Here is a 17,916-nt window from a genome sequence, read left to right as displayed (position 1 = left end):
GGATCTTACTGTGCTGGAAATCCCAGGGGTCTTCGGTCGAAATACCCTCATGATCACACTACTGGTCTGCGTCAAACTCTGAACCTCAAATAGTAGCTTGTTCTCTGAGCACAGAGAGGACCATAGAAGATCTAACCTGGGGTGTCCTGGATTGTTTCTGTCTTGCCTGAGTGTGCTGTGTGACCTGGCGCAAGATGCCCCCTTTCTGAGCCTCGGTTTCCCAACTGTTCTTCCAGGTTCCTTCTGACTCTGAATTGGCCAGTTCTGGTGGATAAAAGCTGGTGCAGGAAGGTGGAGTTAGTCCTAGCCCACTAAGCTGTCTGTCACCTGTTTGTCCCATGTCATCCTGCATGGGTCATATCTATCTCTGACCACAGAAACAGGGTAAAAAAATGGACTCAGATTCAGTCTTCCCCTGGAAGAGACTGGTCCTCTCTTTTCTAACTACTGTTGCTGTAATGGCCAACTGTGAAAAATGTTCTCCAAGGTAGAATTGATTAACACTTATATTTTGAATCTTGGGAAAGATAATCCAATAGTAGGCATGGAAGTTTTAGGTGGATACAGCTTTACTAATAGTAATAAAGAAGCAGGGATCCTCCGTCTCTTCTAAGCCAGCCCACACTGACAAATATGCATGCTCTCAAACAGGACCAGCAGCATGGCTTGTCCAATAGAAATGCATTATCGTGGGGCGCCTGGGGGGCTCAGTTGTTAAGCATCTGCCTTCAGCTCAGGTCATGATCCCAGGGTGCTGGAATCAAACCCCTGCATTGGGCTCACTGCTCTGCGGGAAGCCTGTTCTCCCTCTCCTACTTCCCCTGCTTGTGTCCCCTCTTTTGCGGTGTCTCCCTCTGTCAAATAATTAAATAAAATCTTCAAAAAAAAAGAGAAGTGTATTATTGCACATTGATAATGGCCTTGAACATTTGTGTGTTCTGGGAAACCCTTATGGCCAGATGCTGGTAGCAGATGGCGGGACTAGTTTCTGAGGAGGGAAGTGGCTCACCTTGGGCTCCTGTGGCTGCACCATGTGTGATTTCAACAATGAAAATCAACAATTTTCTCTGCAGTCACTGAGCCAAGGCTTGTTGCCTATTAAGCAGGATGGTTTCTGGAGAGGGCTTAATTATTAAGTTTTGATTTTACACATACATTCAACTTGTCTCCCTCAAACAAGGGCAGTAAAAGGCACATTTCTGAAGAAACACTGGACCGTGTCTGGGGCACAGGACAGAAGAGCAGACGGAGAAATGGCTGGTCAGGGTCACACTTACTGCTTTTCTGCAACACAAAGCCACCACTGGGGAGATGGTTTGGCTCAGCCCCTTCAGATGGGTTCCCCGGGTCTGATGTTTTACAGAAGTGCTGAAGGAAACCCCAACGAGGCTGGGCTGAGGGTGGGTTGGGGGACAGTTGGTCCTGGGCCCCTAGCCTCACCCCAACAAGAGCATTTTCTGTAGACTGTTCACATAGAAGAACTACCAGGTAGTTCAACATTTATATGTTCACAGAATTGTTTGAAAACATAGCTCTGCTATTAAAAACTTTAGAAAACCACTGAGTTCATTTAACCTCTCTGCTTACGTTGGGAAAGCAGAGGTAGAAAGAGTCTCGGTAAAGTACTCATGGGTTACCCAGTGAGATGGTAACAGACGCCACAGCCTTCACAACACCAGTTCAGGCCCTTACTCTACCAGTCAGTTATTTGATTAAAATACCCTTTCAAGACGTTTCTTAGTGACAGTATCATGCCTACTCCCTAAACTTTCCCCAAACCAAAATCCGTCCCATATCTGTCTTTGGGGCATTTATTCTTTGTTTCCAATTCTTGAAATACCTGCTGTGACTTTTCCATATGGTCCCAGAGCTGGCATCGTCATCCTCAGCTCCTTTGTGTGGGGACTGAGACGACTTGTCTTACTTTTCTCCACCAGTGGGTGGAAGAGCTGGGATGTATGCTCACATGCTCCCCCGATGTTGCATACTTACCGCAGGCAGAGGCCTTGTTCCTGCACAAGTGGCTCTTTCCACCGGTTCATTATTCAGTGAATGGCAATGGCATGTCTGCTCTGTGTCGGGCACTGTTCCAGACACTGGGGATGCAACAGAGAAACAGAGTCCCCTAGCTTGTGGATATAAGCCCAGTCTGTTGGCCTTCAAAATTCCAAGTGTGGTGCATTAAGTTCACAGACTAATTCTGGCAGTTTGGATCTATGAGTCCCAACAGAACACTGACCCGCCAGGTCAGGTACATGGTTGATATGCTCTTTAGACATTTGTGTTGTAAGAGATGGAATCCTCACTGAAGCCACTGAAATAAAAATAAAACATAGGTTTTATTTTAAGGATCTTGGAGTGTATCACAGGACCTGAGTACAGGAATGTGGCTGGGCTTCACACTTCATGAAATGGAATTGGAACTGGAGACAGAGGCTCCATTGGTCCTTCCTGTCCATGTAGTTTCCTGTTTTGTTTGAATGTTGGCTTCATTCTTCTTACTGAAGCCAGTTTTCAACACTGAGTGCGGCATATTTTACATCTTGTAGCTTCAGTCACCCAAAGAGCCCAGCCATTTGTGGGGCAAGGGCTGCTGAGTGCCTTGGACCTGTATGCCCCTCCCCCCATGTGAACACATACACACATAACACATATGCACACACGTGTGTACACACATGGGTAAAGGGGGTGGGTTAGAGGCACAAGGAAAGTTTCAGAGGAGGAGAGGTGCTGGGAACATGAAACTACATAGCTATGTCATAAAGCTTATCCCGGATGTTCTGTATTGCCTCTTGAACATCCACACACTTGGGATCATGACGTTCCAAAGAGGCATTCAGGGACCTCCAGTGGTCATAGGCCCAAGGAGGTCCAGGCAAAAGCTCAGTGCGTGCTCAACTTCAGGACCATGACCAAGGGTAAAAAGATGTCACATCGCCCAACACAGTGTTATTTTACTGGGTCCGGGTTCTCTTGAAGATGTAGGAAGCAATGTGGTGCAAATCTTTCCTCCACCTCCTTTGTGGATTTTTTTTTTTTTTTTTTTTGTCAGGGGGCATCTGTGCAAAGATAAAATACCTTTTCTGTAAGGATTCTTGAGATGCACTTTTTAAAAAAACTTTTTTAGTTTTTAAAAGTTTAACTTAAATTCCAGTTGAACATACAATGTGATATTAGTTTCAGGTGTACGATAGAGTAATTCAACACTTCCATACATCATGCTGCGCTATCATGACAAGTGCCCTCCTTAATCCCCTTCACCTATTCTACCCATCCCCCCCCCACCTCCCCTCGGGTAACCAGCAGCTTATTCTCTGTAGGTAAGATCTGTTCTTTGGTTTGCTCCTCTCTCTTTCTCTCTTTTTGTCCCTGTCTTGTTGACTTTGCTTCTTAAATTCCACCTGAGTGAAATACGGTATTTGTCTTTCTGTGACTGACTTATTTCACTTAGCATTATATAGTCTAGCTCCATCCATGTTATTGCAAATGGAAAGATTTCATTATTTTTCTTACTAATATTCCATTGTGTGTATATGTATATGTATGTATGTATGTATATGTGTGTTTATGTATATGTGTGTGTGTGTATATCACATCTTCATTCACTCATCAGGTCATCAGGTGATGGACACTTGGGCTGTTTCCATAATTTGGCTTTTGAGATAATGTTACTATAAACCTCGGGGTGCATGTATCCCTTTGAATTAGTGTTTTTGGATTCTGTGGGTAGATACCTAGTAGTACAATTGCTGGATCATAGGGTAGTTCTATTTTTAACTTTAACTTATTTTATTTTATTTATTTTTTATTAGTTTCAGAAGTAGAATTCGGTGTCTCATCAGTTGCATATAATACCCAGTGTTCATTATATCATGTGCCCTCCTTAATCCCCATCACCAAGTTACCCCTTTCCCCCAATTCTCTCTCCTCCAGCCATCCTCAGTTTGTTTTAAAAACATATTTTAACATCTCCAGAATTAGGACAGTCTTTAGAGTTGATGGCATGTCATAGCTTTCCTGGTAAAGGATTTCTTACTTAGCGGTACATAAAATAGTGGTGTTTTAAATCCTTTGAAATAGAACAGTTGCTGAGGTACATGTCTTTGAAAAAAAGAAAGCAAATAACATGGTAGAACAGACTGGCCTGACAACCAGGGTAGATTTCATGGCTTGAAGCAAATGGGTTTCAGAAGTACAGGAAAGTTGGCTAGAAGGGACATAAACTTGTCTTCAGGATTCTAATTTTGGGAACTGAGCCAGGCTGGAATGGGAGCACAGGAGGTTTGGGCTACATGTAAAAATCCCCTTTGTGTTGTTTCACTAAATATTGAAATGAGGTGTAGAAATTGATTGTGGAGTTCCATTCCAAAGGGTCTTCTAAAAGTGAGGTGATTCTCCATGGTCTTGGAGGTTGTAAGAATGTCTGGCTAACGACAGAAGTGTGGATTAGTGGACTTTCAGTTGTATTGACTTTGGCTGCAAGTCACTGAAAATGCGAATTCACATTGGCTTAAGGAGGAAGATAATTTATTATCTCACATAAAAGGAAGTCAGTAGTTGGATCCCAGAAATCCTCATCAATCTGTTGAGTTTCTTTCTGCTTTTTCAGTTAACTCTAATTAAACTGTCTTAGTTTTTCTTCAGGCAAGACAAAAAAACATTTACTGTGTCCTTTTTTCAGAAAGGAAAGTGACAATGTTAACCCTTCCTCACCCTGGGGCTTGACCAGGCCATTCAAGGACCCAAGTCTCTGACCTGGACTTGACTTCTGAGCAGACTGTCTCAGCGCTCTTGAGGGCTGCAGTCCACTTATGAAAATGCCCAGAGGAAGGAAAGGAATATTCTTTCCCACTGTTAGCATTTTAGGAGGAGGGACCATTCCCTGGACTCCCTGTTGACTTCCTCTTGCACATCATTGGTCAGAAACAGACAAAAGCCAGGGAAATGGGGCCTGAACATCGATGTGGTGTGTCAGCCATTCCTGCTGCAGCTGGGGATGAAGTGCAGACCTAAGTAAATCATGACTTTACCAGAAAGGAGAAAGGTCATTTTCTAAACAGTGTCCACCTCTGGGGCTTTTCAAGGTCACTTGCAGACATAAGGGGTCCTAACAGGTAACATCTACCTGTGCTAGTTTGCAGTCTTGGAGTAAGACATGTCGTGTGGAGGCCTCTCTGTTCTGATCCACCTTCTGACCCCTGGGCCATTTGAGCCCAACTGGATGGTGACAAAGGGACAATGACAGATAAAGCCAACCTGCCAGGTAAAGGTTAATGTCATCATTTTTCATCCTGGAAAGTCATTCAGGTGGCATTTTATTCTTAAGAAAACTTAGAAGAGATGAGATGAAGACATCTGGAAAAGCAGGAGGAAACTCAGTGCTTTAACAAACTTTTCTGGAAAATAAAGCTTGAGGTCTAGTTGTCAGTTGGGACAGGAGACTTCACGATGAATCTCAGGGAGAAAAATCAAAGAGGGCGGGAGAGGGCCGGGTGAAGAGGGCACAGGTGCCTTGGTGGGACCAGGATTTCCTCCTTCCACATGAGGGAATGATATTGGCGCCAAATTGCAGGAAATTGCCATAGTTCTTTCCTGTTTGACTTACAAAAGTGGCGATTTTGTGGAGTTCAACTTAATATTTAGTTAAGAAATGCCCAAAGAGGGAAAACACTATGAATAGAAATGAATACTGAATATTGTAAAGTTCCTTGCATTATAAGGAATCCAGCCAGAAGCATTGCTCCCTCCCATCACCAATCCCATTTTCCCAAGCCAAATATCCTTCCCACACCAATCCTTTGCCCCTACCCCTCCCCCCCTCCCCCCGACTTCTCCACCCTCATCCCTCCTCCCCTCCCTCCTGGAGAAGGTTTCCGATATGTGCACCTGATCCTAACAAGCAAGAACAGGAGAATGGAGGAATTCTTCCTCCCTTTCTCTTTTCTTAAGAAAGCTTCACCTGCCATTCTTTATTGAAACACAACAAACAGAGTGCAAAATCTACCATAAAAGAGTCTCTTTTCTGTGCATCTACAACTCAAATTAAGACAAGTCCCATAGACTAAAATTCTCATCTAGATAAGGATTTAACAGACTGTAAACTTCAGTGAAATCACAAGAAGAAAATTCCATCTATTTTCTAAAGAACAGGTGCATGAGCTGGAAAATGTTAAAGGACATAAAAATGTGTCCAGAGTGTTGTGATAGAAACACATCTCCAAAGTCTTCTTAATTTCAAAAAGAGACTCATCATGATTACCTCCATTAACCAGCTCAAATAAAATGTGATGGTTTCTATAATCTAAGCAGTACTCCCTACATCAGGAATATTTACTGAAATACATTGATGTATTATTGCCCCAAGAGGGAGAAATATGCTGATGGGTGGTGGTTTGTTGCAGAGTAATCACTAACATTTAAGTGACAGGTATTGTACTGAGTGTTTACATCAGTTTTCTCACTTTATCTTATCAATGATTACATGACGAAGAAACTGGCACCCCATGTTGTCACATACGAGGAAGTGTCAGAGCTGGGATTTGAACCCTGGGCAATGTGATAGCCAGCCTTAGGTTTAACTGCTGATTGCCACAGCTCCCCAAAGGGGGTGTGTGCAATCTTTTCCGATCCGCTTACCTTGTGTTGTAAGATCCCTAGGACCTAAATATCTGGACTGTGTTCTACTTTCTGTCTCCCTGATTTATCTCTGGCACGTCTTCCCTCAAGATGGGAATCTCACAATTATTATGCTTTTTTGGCTCATTGCCCTTTCATTTTACTTGAATTTTAGAAACTGCAGAGGGTAAAACAGACTTTACTTTCTTAAGCAGCTTCACTGTTGCAGACCCGTGCTCTGAGACAGTTGTAGTGCCTCCCTTTGAATCTTGACATGAACTAAGAGCATCCTTTCTACCTTGTGCTTCCTGGTCAAGCCACTGGTAACACCTAACAGTGATGCTGTCTGAAATGGTGATTTCAGAATCTGGGACATTAGTTGCCAAGTTCCCTGGTTGTGTTTGGGGAAAACTTCCAGGAAGATTGGAATCCAGGGCCATGGTGGAAGGTGTCTAGACCCATTGGCTTTACTTTTCATTATACATTCTTAAACATAAAGAAACAAAACAGAAGTTGCAGACTCAATGTGTTCTATAGCTTAGGTCACAGAAGGACAATGGTGCACCTGCTGGACCATCAGGGTTCTGGACCATTTCCTGTCTGCTAAAGAAGCACGGGGTTGAAGTCCGGGCTCTGGTCCCACCACAGCAGACACATATTTCCACCTTTGCAGGCGCTCTGTTCGGTCTAGTGTCTGACGGGAGTGAAACCACTGATCACAGTCAGGAACAGTACTGGGATAGCAGACGGATTGACAAGGTTATAGTCTGAATTCACTTAGCTTTTGTCTGCAGGGTAACTTGATTTCTTTGCAGAATAGAGTGATTTACTTGAACAAACAGTGAGTAAATGTTCCTGTCAGTCTGACCATGCCATGGTTCCTGCGAAGCTGGGGCATCTCCCGACAGTTGATGATTCCTCTCTGGGGGTGTCCCCAGGGCAGCCTCCTCCTAGTCTCCCCCAGCTCATGAGGTGGGTTTGTTCTCTACTGTTCATTCCTGCATCTCAACTTAGACATCAGGTTTACTTGACAAATATATGCAAATGTCTTCCACCTTCTTCCCTTCTGTGGGATTTATATTTGTCCTCCAGCCTACCCGGGCAGAGACAGACACTCCCTTCTCACCCTTACACCCCCTGCCTTTGCCTGTTTGGGCGGTCGATCACATTGTCTGGGCATTAATTTTCTGTTTGCTGATCATCCTTACTCTATTATGAACTCCCTTGTACTCAAGAGATATTTATTGAAGTGAACTTAATCATTTCATTGAAGCTTATAAACCACACTTACTACAGAGGGAGAAACAATCCGAGAGTGTCCAGTGGCCTCTCAATTGTCCTTCGGCTCAGCTGGCTAAATTACACCTGCTCATTGACACTGGGTTCTGTGCTTTCGAGAGAGCTGGCTACAATGCTGCCAGAACTAATTGGGTTTCCAACACAATGGGGTCAGGTGAATGATCACTTCCTGCCTTTGAGGACATCTTTGGAGCTGCAAAAATCTTGGTCTTAGGACGAGCTTATGGACCTCATGCTCAGGCAAGGCGGCCATCCATGGAAGCCTCTGAGAGTCCCAGGCCCTGGGTCAGCCTCCCCTTCTCCTGTTATTGGGGCATTGATCACACAACTGAGGGTGCCCAGTTCCCATGACAACACCATGGCTTCCTCTTGGGGCCTCTTCCCACATGACAGTCCCATTTTGACCTTGGTAAAAGTTAAAGTCTATCTTTCCTGGGAAGCCAGGAGCAGGGCCCACAAACATTGAAAGTTGAAAATCTCCTTCATCATTATCTTCTATCAACTAGGTTACTGTGTTATCTTGAAACCTGTATTAGCTTGGGCCATGGTGGCCAAGTTCCACTGCACTGGGTGCCTTAACCAATAGAAGTGTGTTTCTCATGGTCTGGGGGCTGGGAAGTCCAAGGTCATGATGCTGATTTGGTTCCTGGGGAGGACCTTTTTTTGGTTTCTAAACAGTTGCCCTCTCTCTGTGTCCTCACATGGCAGTGGCTGGGGTGGGGAGGATGTCTCTTTGCTGTCACTTCTTACAGGGGCATCAATTCCCATTATGCCCTCATTTAACCCTAAGCACTCCCTAAAGGCTCCAGCTCCAAAATTGGGGGTTAGGGCTTCAACATAGGAACTTTGGAAGAACGCAAACATTTAGTCCACAGCAGTCACGATGCTGTGGTGTGGACATTATGTCTACATCCTTTGGAGGCAGACTGCCTGAGGTTCAAATCCTGCCTCTGACCCTTGCATGCAGTAGGACCCTAGACAAATTTTAAATCTCTCTAGGCCTTAGTTTCCCCATCCGTAAAGTGAGGACACAAAAAAAATTCCTACATTGGAATAAAAGTAAATGTCAAATGAGGCTCTATGGGATAAACTGTAACATCTATTCACATAGGTTTTCATAGTCAATAAAATTCCTTAAGATGCTCTGAACCAACCTGGGCTCTATCTTCTTCCTTTCTTCAGGAAGGCAGGAACTCTGACATTGATAATCTTTCATGCCTGGAAGCCAGGGTGCCAGGATAGGATGCTCTCAACTGTTTTCTTCACTATATAAAGACTTGTCTGCAAGTTAAGCCCAATTTTTTCCCCCCCATTGAGGATGCATAGTTTATTAACTATAAAGCACGTGTGTGTGTGTGCCTTTTTATACACACACCTCACCAAATAAGCCTGCTTGGAACCTCGCTGTGGGCCTTGCTCCCAGCTGCCAGGTGACTAGGGAAGCCGTCATCCTGGGGCGTGGGAGGGGGGTGGTGTAAGGGAAAGGTTTTCCTGATGTGTGGATCCGCTCCCCTCTCCTTACCTTCTTGGCTCTGTGTTGTCTGAAATTTGACCTGTGGTGTCCATGTCTGTGTCTGGTCCTAAGCCTCAGGGCTGAGAAGCTAAGTCCCACCGTTTCCTGCCTGCAATGCCCAGTGTGGAATTTCTCAACAACTAGGTTCTTATTATTTCTAACAGTTTTATATTTTACACAAATTTGTGCATCACAGGAACTGCAGGGAACATGGTCCTGTGGGTAACTTCCCTCGAATAAATTGGGACCAATGACTGCTGGGCTCCTTTGTCCCTGAGATGAGCCCCTGCTCCTTCCCCCTGCTCGTACCCATGAAAGCCTTAAGAAAAGTAATTTCAGGGAAGAGTATGTTAGTTTCCCGTGACAACTACAACAAATTACCACAAGTTTAGTGGTTTAAAACAATGCAAATTTATTATCTTACAATTCTGGAGGTCAGAAGTTCACAATCAGTCTCAGTGGGCTAATGTCAATCAAGGCTGGCTCCTTCTGGAGGCTCTAGAGAAGGATCCGCTTTGTTGCCTTTCCGAGCTTCTGAAGCCACCTGGACCCCTCCCCACCCTCACAGCCGGCAGGGCTCCATTGCAACACCCTCCCGCCTCCCTTTTATGAAGACACTGTGGTTCCATTGAGCCCACCCATATAATCCAAGACAATCTCCTCATCCCCAAATCCTTAGTTTAACCCCTCCTCCAAGTCATTGACCGCTTCTGCCACACAGCTGATGAGAAACCCTCATCACTGGGAACTCCTGCTTGTCTCCCAAGGACCTGGTTCGAAATAACCCCTCCCAGCTTCCTCCTCCTTCTCCGTAAAATAATGTTCCTGTCTTTGGTTTGTTGGACTCACCTGTGGTTTTTCTTGCTTATTCTGGATTGGCGTTCTCTGCTATTTTTGAGAAAACCCATTTTTTGCTGGTAAAATAACCAGCAGTTTCATTTTTAAGGTTAATGACTGCAAAGTCCTCTTACCATGAAAGGCAACATAGCTACAGGTTCTGGAGATGAGGATGTGGACATCTTTGGGGGGGCAAGGTTGAGTCTCTTCCCACATTAGACGCAAACAGATGCTCCCGTTTGTCAGGCTCCGTCCAGGGCTGCACATGAATCCTATAATTTAAGCCTGATAAGGGTCCCACAGGGTGGGCACGTTCCTCACTCCCAACACACTGATACAAGAGTTGAGGCTTAGGGAGGTCTGCTTCATGCAGAGGTGAGTTCCGAACTCAGACACACTGTGGTCTGTCTTAAGAGCTTTTTTTCTGAACCACAGGCTCCAGAGGCTCAACCCAGTGTCTCAAACCACACTGCAGCCCAAGGCCGGCTGGCCTTCCCAGAAAGTCCCCTCTCAAGCTATGCCTCTTTCCTATCCCCTCTGGGGTGATTCATTGCCCATGCTGCATGACAAATGACCACAAGATTAGCACCTGAAACAACAGCCAGTCATCCTGGGTCAGAATCTGCGTTTAGTGGGGTTCCCAGCACCCCTAGGTCTCATGAGGCTGAAACTGAGTGTCAGCCAGGTGGGGTTTCTGCGGGAGGAACCTGCTTGCGTGCTCCTGTAAGTGGTCGGCAGAACTCAGTTCCTAGAAATTCAGGTCCCCATTTCCTTTGCTGGCTGTCAGTGGGGGTGTTCTCAGCTCCTGGACACTGTCTGCATCGCTCCTTCATCATGGCTTGCAAAGGCACGTGGGTGTTTAATGCTAGGACTTCTGTCTCTTCCACCAGCCAGAGAAAATTGTCTGCTGGGAAAGCATTCATGTGCATAGCTCTGGTCCACCTGGATAATCTCCCTTTTGTCATTGAAACTACCATAATCACAGGGATGGTATCTCAACCTAAGTGTGAAGGAGGGGTCACTAGAGGCCACCTCAGAATTCTGCCCTCCACAGGGGCTTGTCAGCACATCCAGACCCTGTCCCCTCTATCGCACCCCATCTCAGTTTCCTGCTTGGGGATCTTGCCCATTCACAAGGCTTAGCACCCGGTGGGGAGATGTGGGGGATGCACAGGTGAAATGGTAATTGAGAGAGAAGCACAGACTTCCTGTGCCAGCCCCAGGGGAAGGTGCAGGCGGGAAAATATCCAAATATGGAAAAGACTCCAATGGGCTATGGGGTTGGGATGTGTTTTCTCAGACACAAGGATGGTTTCAAAGGAGTTCCTGGAGACTGTGAGTTTTCCAAGAACATCATTTCTGTGGAATCTAGGGTTGGAATTGAGGGCTCTCAAAAGCCTTTCTTTAGTGTATCCAAGTCTATGTTTTACCCTTTCCTCAAAATAGTCCGCTGTAGCATTTCTAGTTGTGTGACGGTGGGCAAGGTAGTAACAGCTTTGTGACTTAGTTTCCCCACGGGTAAAGTACAGATGATCACTGTCTTTCCCACTCAGGGCTGTTATAGGCTAAGTGTTTGGAACATATAAACACATCCAGTGCATGAGACAAAATAAGGGCAAGCGTTCAGTCTTTTTTTTTTTTTTTTTAAGATTTTATTTATTTATTTGACAGACAGAGATCACAAGTAGGCAGAGAGGCAGGCAGAGAGAAGGGGGGAAGCAGGCTCCCTGCTGAGCAGAGAGCCCGATGCGGGACTTGATCCCAGGACCCTGAGATCATGACCTGAGCCGAAGGCAGAGGCTTAACCCACTGAGCCACCCAGGCACCCAGTCTTAAGATGTAGCTGAAAAGTGTTGTAATTTTATAGAATGGGATGGATCCTTTACTGTGAGAGCAAATAAAATGTCTTTAATGGTGGGGAATGTTCAGGTGAATCAACGGGGAGCATTCAAGCTGAACAACTGTCCCGAGGCAGGTGGAGGACACCCACTGGTTTCCAGGGTGTGTGGGAATGTCATCTTTGCAGGTGGACATGTCACTGGTCACCCACGGCACTTGGGGGAAGGCAATGAAGGCACTCCCTCCACCAGCTTTGGCTAACCCCACCGACAGAAGAAGTTGGGGGCCAGCAGGAGAAGCAGAAATGTTGAGTGAGGCCTTGAGCAGGGCCCTGTGGCCATCCTAACTGCTCCTGGCTTTCTCACTTAATGAACTTTTCCTCCTAAATTCACTTGGGCTGTTCAGGGTTCTTGGGCTCCCTGGAATTTTACTGAGGGCTTCAGATTTTTCCAGCAACTTATTCTGCTGGCTTCATAAGCAGCTATTTGGGTCAAAACTAGAGATTTATGTGGCTTCATTCCCGAGACTCTGCTATGTCTGTGGTTCAGAACTAACTGTTTTGCTTTGGAAAGTTTCTGGGCTAAAATATTTTGGCTGTTAGAAAGTGAGGAACAGGGCACCTGGGTGGCTCAGTGGGTTAAAACCGCTGCCTTCAGCTCAGGTCATGATCCCAGCGTCCTGGGATCGAGCCCCGCATCGGGCTCTCTGCTCAGCAGGGAGCCTGCTTCCTTCCTTCTCTCTCTGCCTGCCTCTCTGCCTACTTGTGATCTGTCAAATAAATAAATAAAATCTTTAAAAAAAAAAAGTGAGGAACATGAGCTTTATGTTAGAAACATGAACATTCATATGCTGAAATTAAAATTGTTGTGTGTGTACTTGTGTGTGTCTGTGTGCACCTATGTGTAAATTGTTGTGTGTGTAAACCTGTGTATGTATGTGTGTGTGTGTATGCATGTGTGTAAACCTGGTCCCATCTATACATTCTTCCTTGTCCTGAGACAGTCTAGGGAATGCAAGAGAAACCGAACTCGTATAAAGGCACTGATCTGAGTCAAGGGTTAAAAGTTTCCATATGCTTAGAGACAAATACCTCCTTCTGGGAATGAGAAGAAATGAGAAGTAATGGCCATCAGCGAGTACTGGTTGTCTGGAAAAAATTAGAAGTAACAATTTAAAGCCTCCTTGCACAAATATTTCTGTTTTCCAGGAGCCCTATAAAAGTATCGATTATGAAGAAAGGCATCCTGTGATGTCTTGTGTCCACTAACAGTGACAATCATGAGATAACAACAGTAGGACAGAAGGATGTTTCCCTTTTCCAGCCCCTCATCCTTGGGAAAAGTGTCTTTATAAACCAGCACACTATGCTTTGAGAACAATCCTTTCTTGTTGGCTCCCTTGTATGCAAGCTATGTATGACATTGAGGCTCAAGAACCTGGTGTTGAGGGTCTGGTAAAGGTCCCACCTTGGTTAAGGTTGGTTGGCCTGGTAAGGGCTTTAGGCAGTCTTGTCTATCTTCATAGAAGTCTGTCTATCGAACCGAGCTTATTTAGAAACCTTAGGGGTGAAGGGCGCCTCGGTGGCGCAGCTGGTTAAGTGCCTGACGCTTGGTTTTGGTTCAGGTCTGATCTCAGTGTTGTGAGATTGAGCCCGACAATGCACTCAACGGGAAATTTGCTTAAGATTCACTCCCCCCACCCCCAAATAAATAAATAAATCTTAAAAAAATACAAATTTTAGGAGACGTCAATAGAGAACACCTGTCCACCGATCCCAGGAGGTGACAGCCTGAAATGCCAGTCGTCCACTGCGGGAGAGAGAAAGGGTATTTGGAGGGTGTTTGTAGGACACAGAACCTCAACCCTTGAGAGTGTGTTGTCTCTGCAATTCCTAGCCTCCTGCAGGTCCCTCTTCACAGAGCTCAGTTTGCAGCTGGCTTTCCTCACACTGAGGGGCGGGCAGGACAGGAAATAACAGAGGGACCCCAAGCTGCACTTCAGGGATGCTGCCCAGGGATTTTTAGCACAGCAACCAGGGTTCACAAGACAAATTTTTCTCTGGCTTCTGGCTATGTGACTTGGAAAAGAATTGATTTTTCTAAGGAGATGGCTCTACTTCTGCACAGAGTTAACTTTGTAACTGATTGTGTTTTTCTTTTTGCTTTGTTCACTGGGGAGCTGATAGTAAAATTCATATTCAAGTTTAGGAACTGGGTTAGAGAGCAGAGCATGGACTTCTAACCTTCCCTTAGACTTGATTTTCTATGCTAATCTAGAGTTTGAGAACATTTATTTACATTTTTCCCATTTTAATGTGCTAGTGAACTCTATCAAATCCTCTGTGGAATAAGTCAACTGCAAATGATCAGTACTAAAAAAAATAAAAAAAAAACCTGTGGTATTTACTAATAGGCCAGCAGGCTGCAGACAGCCCCCCTCCACCTGCAGGAGGACAGGGATTGAGTACTAAGGTGGGGATGGGCTGTGCACAGATGGGGTGATGAAGGGTCTCAGTTTAGGGTCAGGAGTCTGGGAAAGGTATCCAAGCCCTTGGGGGGCCACAGAGAGGTGAAACTAACCATGCCTGCTCAGTTCCTGAGTAAGGAGCATGAGCTGCCAGCTCTGGGCCCATCTCTTCCAACTGGTTGCATGTACTGGCTGTGTTTCCTGGAGCATGTTGCCTAACCTCTCTGAGCCTCAGTTTTCTTCTTTGCAGAATGGGATCAGTAACAGAGTCAACTTCATAAAAGATAGTGAGTCTTAAGTGAGATCAGTTTGTCTGGTGCTGAGCAGAGGGCCTGGCATTAGGGACTAGCTGTCATGGTGATGATGATGATGAGGATTAGTGCAATCAGAAGGTCCAGAAACTGTGTGTTGGGGAATGCTGGAAAAGTGATGTACTTCATTTTTTGACTTTTGAGCTTCCAGTAAGTGTTGCTTATTCCCTGGGTGGGGGGATGCAGATTCAAAGATGTCCCCAAACTAAATTTCCCACCCTAATTCCAAGATTGTGCCTATGGCAGGTGTTAGTCCTAAATGATGGTGCCTAAAGTGACATACATATGCAGATGTGATTAGGGTTGCTAATCCTTCAGCATTAAAATCAGGAAGTGTTCCAGGTGGGCCTAAGCAGAGAAAAGTCTCTTGCTGATGGTGGAAGTCCGAGAGGTGCAAAGGTGAGAGGGTTTGACCCTAGCAAGGCTCTTTCCCAGCCTTGGCATAGAGGCTATGGTCATGGTAGGGACTGAGAGCACCCTTCAGGAGCTCAGGACAGTCTTTAATGGGTGGCTGGCCAGGAAATGGGGGTTGCTAGTCCTACCACAGCAAGGAACTGAATTCTGCCAAAACCTGACCGACCCTGGATGCAGGCCTTCCCTAGGCCCTCCAGATAGATTTGCATCTGTGAGAGCCCAGTCACACCCTCCAAGACTTCTGAGCCACAGAAGTGGACGATAATAAATGGGAACTGTGCAAGGCTGCCAAGCTTGTGGTGTTTGTTACACAGCAAAGATATCCCCTACGCTGGGTCCCTTGTACACGGTGCTGTCCACCTTACAGGCCGTATGTGCCCTGGAAGCAGATGCCACCGCCCAGGGAAGGGACATATCTGTGCCTGGGAGGTTAAGAGCATACGGAGATGGGGCCGTGGGGTGCCCCAGGAGAAGGTTCTCTTGCTTCTCCCAGGAGGATAAGATGTGACAGAGGAGCCTGGATAAAGACAGCCAGCTGGAGGGATAGAAGGTCCTTATAGCATTGCTTTAATTCCGGCTTTCAATTAGATCAGTGATGCCCTTCTGGTGAAATGTGCACAGCTTAAACCCAAGACTGTAAACCTAATAGGAATTTGGTTCGCTTCACGAATCAAGATAATTGTGCTTTGAAAAATGTTTTCGACATAACATTAATTTCGACCTTTACGTAAAGTGTGAGATAAGTGTGTTTTTAAAATGGATATTCATGCATGACACATTTTCCATTATCACCTTATCAGATTTTCTGAGTTCCTACAGGAGTAGATAGTTCAGGTGTTGAAAATAAGCAATCACTTATTTTTATGTTCTTGCAGGGACATGTTATGGCGATTGATTGGAATTTGCTTTCTCTTTTTCCAACAGGAGCCTCAAGAACAAAGGCCAGGGGACAGTGTTGGGTCCTGCCTCCCAGATATCACCAGCTGTGATTGAGGTTGATTAAAAATGAAAAACAAGCAAAGCATTCACCCATCTCCTGTCCTCTCCATACCTCTGTTTCCTGCCCCTGGAAGGATTCTCCTATATCCTTGGATTTAAGATCCTTACTGTGACATAGTTAAAAAGCAGGTTAAAGATTGATTTGTGAATTTCCACTGGATTCCCTTGGCTTCCAGAGTCAATTCGACACTGTATCCCTCCCACCTGTGCTCAGGTTAGTGAGTTTCACTTCCCTAACCTCACTGGTCTTGTTCGGACGAAGGAACTCTGTCCAGATGCTGGCCCTGCAGAATTAAAAAAAAAAAAAATTACCAAATAGGGACACCTGGGTGGCTCAGTGGGTTAAAGCCTCTGCCTTCATCTCAGGTCATGATCCCAGGGTCCTGGGATCAAGCCCCGCATCAGCTCTCTGCTCAGCAGGGAGCCTGCTTCTCTTCCTCTCTCTCTGCCTGCCTCTCTGCCTACTTGTGATCTCTGTCAAATAAATAAACAAAATATTAAAAAAAAATTACCAAATAGAGTTTTTAAAAAATTAAGACAAAGTTCATACAACACAAAATTCACCACTTTAACTCTTTTAAAGTATGCCATCTCATGGCTTTTAGTACATTTACAATATTCTGCAAACACTACCACTATCTAAATTTGGAACATTTCACCCAAAACAAACTCTGGACCCATTAAGCATCATTCTGGCTGAATATGGATTTGCCTGTTCTGGACATTTCATAGAAATGGAATCATACTATTACAGGATTATAGGGTTCTTGTCTCACGGAGTCAAAGAATGAATCTCGCAGACACAAAAGGGTGAAGTGAAGTGGAAGTTTATTAAGTGGAGGTGAGAGCAGAAGGGGAAGAAGCAGCTCCCCAGAGTGAGAGGCCTCCCAAATGGGTTGCCACTGCAGGCTTCTAGTGACAGTCTTGTATTCAGAACTGACTGGGAAGCTTCTGGCCTTGAGTTTCTCGTGCATTCTTGGTTTGAGCACTGACTCTTGATAACACTCTTAATGACTCAATTCTTTGAGGTTTGGTCATTTTCTGTGATATACTGTAGCTGCCAAAGAAAAGTACTCTGGACCATCTGAGGCCCGGTGGTCTGTTGGCTCTGTCTGGCATTTCTGTCTGCCAGGAATAGTTTCAGAGCCCAGCCAGCGTCCCCCTACCTCTCCCTGCCTAGACTGTAACCCTTTCCTTACTCAATACCGTATGGGACCTTTCTGACTTAGCATGTTTTCAAGATTCGTGCATGCTGTAGCAGGTGTCAATACTGGATTCTTTTTTATAGTAGATTAATATTCCGTTCTATGGATATACCACATTTGTGTATCCATTCATCTGCTGATGGACATCTGGATTGTTCCTACTTTGGGGTTATTATAAGCGATGCTGCTATGAATATCTGTGTACAAGTTTTACTTTAAGTGAGCCTTGCAGAATTTCTGGTGTGAGCTAACTATTGGGTTTTATTTGAAAATAGTGATGTTCCCTTGGTAAGTGCCTGTTAACAAGACTTTAATTCATTGATTGGCTGCCCGGACATTTGTTTCTCTTCAGAGAAGACTGTATTGTGTTAAAATGCAATGGATTACTTAAAAGACGTTTTTCAAGGACATAATACTG

General features: G+C 45.1%; 1 protein-coding gene across 1 annotated transcript in view; it reads left to right on the top strand.

The window, feature by feature from the left end:
• Positions 1-16,772, top strand: part of APMAP (adipocyte plasma membrane associated protein) — a 149,926-nt gene extending 133,154 nt beyond the window's left edge. The window contains exon 9 of the mRNA XM_080814560.1: positions 16,219-16,772. Within this exon, the coding sequence (XP_080670686.1) occupies positions 16,219-16,287 (69 nt within the window). The 3' untranslated portion in view covers positions 16,288-16,772. The remainder of the gene's footprint in view (positions 1-16,218) is intronic.
• The last annotated feature ends 1,144 nt before the right edge of the window (positions 16,773-17,916 follow it).

Source organism: Martes martes (genome assembly GCF_963455335.1).
Source record: "Martes martes genome assembly, chromosome: 9".
In the NCBI taxonomy this organism is placed as follows: domain Eukaryota; kingdom Metazoa; phylum Chordata; class Mammalia; order Carnivora; family Mustelidae; genus Martes; species Martes martes.
Note: the sequence above shows the minus strand (reverse complement) of the source record. Positions and strands in the feature narration are given on the sequence as shown.